At 38.4% G+C, this 7,775-nt stretch overlaps 1 protein-coding gene, 1 non-coding gene and 1 pseudogene across 2 annotated transcripts; 1 reads left to right on the forward strand and 2 right to left on the reverse strand.

Annotated features, from left to right (window-relative positions):
* Window positions 1–343: 343 nt before the first annotated feature.
* Window positions 344–1,532, reverse strand: LOC133310965 (3-ketoacyl-CoA synthase 10-like; annotated as a pseudogene).
* Window positions 1,533–5,119: 3,587 nt separating this feature from the next.
* LOC133310973 (uncharacterized) lies at window positions 5,120–6,808 on the forward strand. The gene has a single exon (XM_061511975.1). The coding sequence runs from the start codon at window positions 5,120–5,122 to the stop codon at window positions 6,806–6,808; it is 1,689 nt and encodes a 562-aa protein (XP_061367959.1).
* LOC133311064 (small nucleolar RNA R71) lies at window positions 5,343–5,448 on the reverse strand. The gene has a single exon (XR_009751519.1). It is a non-coding gene; the product is annotated as a small nucleolar RNA R71 (small nucleolar RNA).
* Window positions 6,809–7,775: the final 967 nt, after the last annotated feature.

Below are 7,775 nucleotides of genomic sequence, written 5' to 3' on the forward strand. Positions count from 1 at the left end.
GCCACGTTCGTCCTTCCGTTAGTTGGCATTTGATGGCCCAACTAACGGAGCACACGTGGACCGTTACTTTGCTGAGTCACCATTAAGTATGCTAGCGTGGAAGTAATACGATGTCGTTTTATGTCTTCTTGGAGTTTTGGACAGCTGACCCTAGCATCGAAGGCCCTATTTGGTCCCTGACAAATTTATCGAGGCCCCATTTGGTCCCTGACAAAATTATCGAGGCCCTATTTAGTCCTTAACACCACAAACCTTTCTCTATCTATTTTATTTATTTAATTGATGTAATTTTTCCATTGCTCATAATATGGAAATGTAGGACCCCTAAAGGGTTCTTTGCTAGCTAGGTGGTGCAGCACTCATCCTCAATCCAAGGACTTTGCTTGGGTCTCCCAACATTCCTGAGGGCCTTCCAAACAACACTGTTACACATGAACCCAGCACCAAAAGCTATCTGACAAACCCAATCACCCCTCTTGATCCATGAGTTAAACTCAAGGTATGCCAGTTCATACCAGATGCTGCTGCTAGATGTGTTGCCAAATCGTTCCAATGTCTTTCTTGATGCTTCCATGTACTCCTCTGTGAGCTCCAAATTCTTCTGAATCTCATCCAACACTTTCTTACTTGTTGCCAGAATGCATACATGCTCAAAAGCCAACTTGTAATCCGGAATGTATGGCTTTGTTTTCTTTTTCTTGAAGAGCAAATTGGTGAAGAAGTGAAGCTGTTCTGAAACTGGTAGGACTAGTGGACCTAATGTTGTAATATTGGCCTTTAATGCATGGCCTCCAACCTGACATCTTTGCTTACAGAAAGTTCCTTCCTCCCTTCACTATCTTCCCTTTGGTCTATTATCATTGATGAGAGTGATGGGGTGGTGTTTAATATTCCTTTGGTTTTACTTTTGTGACAGCAAGAAGGTCCTTAATTGCCCCAAACATCACCGTGGATACCTCTTGTCCTTAATTGTCTCATTCAATGCATGCAAAAAATTGAATATATATACATAAATAGGCTTACATTCCCTTAAACATATTGGCAAAGAATTATACAATCTCAAATAATGAAGACTTAAATCTCATCCACACTTAAATATGTGAAGAGTGATAAATAGTTAACAAAAAAGTGTTGTTTACCTTGTATTCATCTGAAGGGAAAAAACATGAAAAATCAAGCAAATAGGTAGACCGGGGTGTAGATTCAATATAAAAATATAGCATTAAGAACAAAAGTGCTGATATAAATAGAGCCTCAGTGAGGTCATGTTTGTCATAGAGATCTTTCCAAGTGAACTTTCCAATATGAGCAATCAAGGTTGCAAGAAGAGGTGGTTCCAGCAACAAATACAAACGATGGCTAATGAAGTAACCGTAACCGAATTTCACATATTTTAGATTAACTGAACTAAGGAAATCTGGCAGTTTAGGCCATACTTTAATTGAGAAGTTAAGAGTGCCTGAATTTGGGTCAGAGTTCTCAACACCCCTTTGCAGAATCTCCGTGAAAAATTGCTCATTTTCTTTTGACATGGGGGGAAAATTCACTTGCAGAAAACTATGTTGATTGAAGAAAGAGTTGGGGAAAAAACATTTAACGCAGTTTGAGGTGCATGCAGATAGAGAAAGGTTTGTAGTGTTAAGAACCAAATAGGGCCTCGATAAATTTTTCAAGGACCAAATAGGGCCTCGATAAATTTGTCAGCTGTCCAAAACTCCAAGAAGACATAAAACGACGTCGTATTACTTCCACGCTGACATACTTAACGGTGACTCAGCAAAGTAACGGTCCACGTGTGCTCCGTTAGTTGGGCCGTCAAATGCCATCTAACGGAAGGACGAACGTGGCCCTTTTTTTCAAATATTAAGGACTAAGATGAGCCTTTTTTATTATTCGGGACTAAAATGTGGCTCGTGAAAATTGTAAGGGACAAAAATGGGTATTTACTCAATTTTCATTATACAATTAATACTTATTATTACTTAATTTTATAATTTAAAAAATGTAATATGACCCTTTTTGTTTTTAGATAAAATTTTGCTCTTTCATTGGTGTTCTGGCTTCTACGCCAAAAGTGAGGTTCTTTTGGGGATAAAACTGAGCATCAAAAAAGGCTTGTCTCCCAAGTATCGGAACATTATAGGCTGTTTTATATTCATTGTAAATATAATGTGAATCTCCTTTTTATATTAAAAAATGTAAAGCAAAAAGATCATAATAACTTCTCTTTTTTTATAAACAATAAATTAACTTTAAAAAGGGGTAAAATGGCGCACTTAATCATATGTTAAATAGTGATTGTCATGTTAACGGGAGTTATGTACATTCATTGAACGGACTGATAAGTCCATTATTTGTGACTTAGAACATGTGATTTGATATTAAAATGGGAGTGAAAAGAATATCTTTGTTAATAAAAAAACCCCAAAGATTGCATTGAAGTGAATTTTTCTGATTTTGATATTAATGGGCTGATTTTATATGTTCAGGCCCAATTGGTGTTAATTCTCCATGCAGAAAAAGAGTGAAGAAAAATTGGGCAAATGCTTTGATCAGAAGCCCAAAATGAGAAAGCAAATCAGAAAAGAAGAGAATGGACCAGAGGAATTAAAACCCAATCAGTGGCCCAAAAGAAAAGAAAAGAAGGGGAGAGAAAGAAGTCAGAATCGTGCGTCTTCTGAAAGAGAAAAAAAACCCTAGCATAGACCGTCTAAGTGAACCTACTCCATCTCAAGCTCTCCATCACGGTTCCTTCTCTGAATCGAGCAAGTAAACCAAAAACATCCTATGATTTTCAACCTAGATATAGAACCATCACCTTCCACCACGGTTCAGTTTTTGAATCGGACCAACCTACACAAACCCTAACGCCTTTTCTCTCTAACCGAACCCTAACCCTCATACAACCCATCTCCATCGTTTGCACCCTTTCTACCCGATTGACGCACCAAACCGCACAATTTCGCAAACAACCAGAACCTAGCCACTATTTTGAGTTAGAAAAAGGACAAAGGAAAACCGTTACTGAGTGGTGAGCTAGATACTTTTCGAGAGTGAGGCTGAGCGATTTTTGGGCACAAGGTTACGTACGGGTTGAAGGAGCAACAATCCATTCAGATTGTCTGAGGAGGGAGCTGCGGGGACCACCTGCCTGTAACGCACAAGGAGCGCGTGGGTACCTGCTGAGCTGGAGAGGAAAATCGTGCAAAGAAGGAAAGGAGCCCTATAAAAAGGGACTGAGGAGTGAGTCATGGTGGCACTCCTGATTCTGATTTATCGTTTTTTTTAGTTCTTGCTTTTTGAACAATTTTTATTTTCTTTTAATTTCTATTTTGTAATGAGATTCTGGTTCATCTGATGAACTCGATACATGTATTTACAGCACTGAAATTGCTGGTTGTTAGGCTAGTGCTGTAAATTATTTTCTAGCATTTCTCTTTTGTAATTTCTTTAGTTCTGTTACTGTGTGTAAGCCTCATCCATATGGATAGTGGCTAACTTTTTAGAGGTTGGGTTTCGGTGATACCCAAACCTCAGTGCTTGTTAAATGTTTGATTTTATGGTTTTAATTTTTATATCTCAGTTGTTTAATGCTTTTTTCTAATGTTTAAAATTATCTGCATTTTGGCCGAATGTCAGAGGTTTGGTTAGGATTTAGTTGTTGAGAAACAACTAATTCTAGATTCTGCATTAGACACATGGACTTAGATGAGAAATCATCTAAGGGATCTCAATTCAGAAATGAATGAGTCCTCATGTAATATTGGACCTGAGTCTCAAGAGTCCTAATCCCACTTGGCATAGAGATATGAAAGTGGGCAACTTTGGGATAAAATAATTTTTAAGAGATTAAAATTAACAATACAGTTCTGTTAACTGAGAATCTTAGGATGAGCTTTTTGTTAATCAAATTGTTTTTCAAGCACTGTGGGGAAGGAGAGCCAAAACTCAACCCACCTTTTTAAACCTCTTTATCAATTCAGATTTTCCAATTTCCTTTGTTATTTCATATTTCAATCTCTATTCTGTTTTCAAAATTTTTGTCACATCTTTCATTTAAGTTGCTTCATTCTTCATTCTTATTTTATAACTTAGGAAAGTAATTCGAAAATTTTAAAAGAAAAGTGAACAGTAGTGTTTTAGGTCCATTCTAGATTATTTTTTACTTTACAATTTTATTTCTTCTATTTTCAAATAGTAAATCAGTTTTAAGCAATTACAAATTTTAGTCAATTCAAAACGCCAACGATCCTTGTGGGAACGATAACTGGGACTTATAACAGCCCTATATTACTTGTTGTCGCGTATACTTGCGCGCATTACTTGCACAACTGTTAGCAAGGCAACAAGTTTTTGGCGCCGTTGCCGGGGATCGAGGCGTATATGATCAGATTTCTGTGTGATTGCTATTCTTGAACTGCTTCTGTTTGCTGTTTTTAGTGTAGCTCATTTGAATTCTGTTTCAGTTTGTTTAGTTATTAGTTCTATAGTATCTTGAATATTGGTAGTTTAAAATCTGTTCTGTTCATATTCTGTTTATTGTATGTCATTTAATTTTTTTTTAGTTTCATTTTTATTTTAATTATTAGTTCCACCCTGTGTGAGGGTGAGTTGTTACTGCCTTATAAAGCCGTCAGGCTGTGAACTGTCTTGGGACTTTTCTGCTTGCAGGTTCTTGTGTGTTTATTTTTTGCTTGTTCTGCATAAAAGTTGGTTAGTAATCTAGGTGTTTTAGTTAAGTCAGGTTTACCTGTTTTAGTTAAAAGGGGTGCATGAGTGCAACTCCACACCCGTTCATATATTCAATTGACCCTGAACCTGAGAGGACATTTAGAGTTAGGAGAAGAGCCCAGAAAGCACATAGACAAATTCCACTTCTAGAAATTAAAGAAATGGAGGATTTAGGAAGTGTAAATGGAAATGATGGGGTAGGAGGACCTGTAAGGATAAGGGACCCACCTGTCATAAATGATAATGATAGGTCCATGATGGACTTCATCATACCTGTGTTGGATGAGTTAGATCCAAGCATCGCCCAACCTGTGAATGGAGTGCCCTTCAAATTAGAACCGGTGATGTTCACCATGCTTCAAAACATGGGCAGTTTCATGGGTTGTTGATGGAAGACCCACATAAGCACCTTAGAAATTTCATAGAAGTGGCCAACACTTTTAGGAATCCTAACATCTCGGATGATGTGTTAAGATTGAAGCTCTTCCCTCATTCACTGGCTGACAAAGCCAAAGAATGGTTGAACTCCTTTCCATCCAACTCTATAACCAATTGGCACACCCTTGCTGAGAAATTCATTATGAAATTTTTCCCCTCTAATAAGGTAGTGCAAACTAGAGGTGATATTGCTAACTTCATGCAGAGGGATGGAGAGACACTAGTGGATGTGTGGGAGAGGTATAAGAACCTTCTTAAGCAATGCCCAAATCATGGTTTGCCCTCTTGGGCAGTGTTACAAACCCTGTACAATGGCCTAAATACTCAAAACAGGGCCTTGGCAGATTCTGCTGCTAATGGCATGTTTATGACTATGTCCTTTAACCAAGCCCATGAGTTGTTAGAACAAATGACTCAAAATTATGCCCAATGGCCTGAAGAGAGAAATCAGCCAAGGAGAGTGGCTGGTTTACATGAGATAGACCCTGTAACAGCTCTTTCAGCCAAGTTTGATGCACTGTCCAATTTAGTGAGAACCCAAGGACAAACCATTGAGGCAAGATTATCCCAATCCCAAGTTCCTGCACCTCAAATACCTGTGACCCAACCTCAAGTTAATGCAATAAACACAAGTGTAACTTGTGTTTGCTGTGGTGGGCCCCATTTGTATGATAGCTGCCCATCCAACCCAGAATCTGTGTTTTATGTGGGAAACCAAAATAGAAACCAAAATATTTTTCCCAATAACTTTAACCAGGGATGGAGGCAGAACCAACAGCCTCAATATTTTCAAGGGCAGGGGCAGCAAGCTGGTCCTTCTAATGCCCAAACAAAAATACCTTTTCCTACCCAGAATTACCAACAAACTTCAAGGCAGCAAGCTGTTGTTCAACCTAGTGAGATGCCTATTGCTCCATCCTCTTCTTTAGAAGCTTTGTTAAGGGAATATTTGGTTAAGAATGAGACCAAGCAAAATAGCTTGGAAGCTGTTGTGCAAAGTATTCCAGCATCCCTAAGGAACATAGAATCCCAACTAGGCCATTTAGCAAACACTATGAATACCAGACCTCCTGGTACCTTGCCTAGTAACACTGAAGAGCCTAGGAGAAATAAAGAGCAATGCAATATGATAGAGCTTAGAAATGACAGATCTGTAAATCAGTCAGAAGCTGTGGTTAGACCTTCCACATTAAAAAAAGAAGAAGGGGAGAACATGCAGAAAGAAAAGGATGCAAATTCTGAACCTGTTCAGAATTCTGTTGTTCATAATAGCCCCCAAGGGGTTGTGCACAATAACTGTTCACCCATTTTGGTCGAATCAGACACTCAGCCCTCTATAGATGAGCCTTTAGGGAATAATTCCATTGAAAAACCTACTCAAAAGGGTTTGACCCCTAAGCCAAATAGTGAGACACCTGCTACTTCAAAAAGACCTCCACCACCCTTTCCTCAAAGGTTGCAAAAGCAGAAGCAAGATAATCAGTTTAGGAAATTTCTAGACCTCTTAAAACAGTTGCATGTCAACATTCCATTTGTTGATGCATTGGAACAAATGCCCTCTTATGTAAAGTTCATGAAAGAAATTCTTTCAAGAAAAAGGAGGCTAGAAGAGTTTGAGACTGTTGCTCTTACACAATAGAGCAGTCAATATCTTCTTAGTAAGATACCTCCTAAACTAGGAGACCCAGGAAGTTTTACAATCCCTTGTACCATAGGAGACCACTACATAGGCAGAGCATTGTGTGATTTAGGTGCTAGTATCAACTTAATGCCTTTGAGTGTGTACAAAAAGCTGAAAGTAGGAGAGCCTAATCCCACCACTGTCACATTACAGTTGGCTGATAGGTCTCTAGTTTATCCGGAAGGGAAAGTAGAGAATGTTTTGGTTAAAGTAGATAAATTCATTCTACCTGCTGATTTTATAATTTTAGACTATGAGGAAGACAGAGAGGTTCCAATTATTTTGGGAAGGGCTTTCTTGGCCACTGGTGGGGCTGTCATAGATGTTAAGGAGGGTGAGTTGGTCATGAATGTGAATGGGGAACAAGTAAAATTTAATATTTAAAAGCCATGAAATACCCAAGAGACATTGAGGAATGTTCTAGACTAGATATCATTGACTGTGTAGTCAAAGATAAATTTTTGCATGAGTCCTCATTAGACCCTTTACAAAATTCCGGTTTTGAGGGTCTAGAAATCAGTCAAACTGATTCTGAGGAAGTAGTTAAGTGGCTGAATTCTAAAACTGATGTGGTTTGGAAAAATAAAAATTTTGAGTCATTAGAATTGGCCAAGAGAGGGTTAAAAATTCCCAAATCTTCAATTGAAGAGCCCCCTGTGTTAGAACTCAAGCCTCTGCCTAATTATCTTAGGTATGCTTACCTAGGAGAAAAAGATACCTTGCCTGTCATAGTGTCCAATCTGCTCACTGTGCTAGAAGAAGAACATTTGCTGACTGTTTTAAAAAAATTTAAGAGGGCTATAGGTTGGTCTTTAGCAGACATAAAAGGTATTAGCCCTTCTTATTGCACACATAAAATTCTGTTGACTGACCCAACCAGCAGCTCTAGGGAGCAGCAAAGGAGATTGAACCCAATCATGAAAGA

The sequence above is a fragment of the Gastrolobium bilobum genome, unplaced genomic scaffold (assembly GCF_033153095.1).
Source record: "Gastrolobium bilobum isolate Gb01-03AN ecotype WA unplaced genomic scaffold, APGP_CSIRO_Gbil_v1 utg22866, whole genome shotgun sequence".
In the NCBI taxonomy this organism is placed as follows: domain Eukaryota; kingdom Viridiplantae; phylum Streptophyta; class Magnoliopsida; order Fabales; family Fabaceae; genus Gastrolobium; species Gastrolobium bilobum.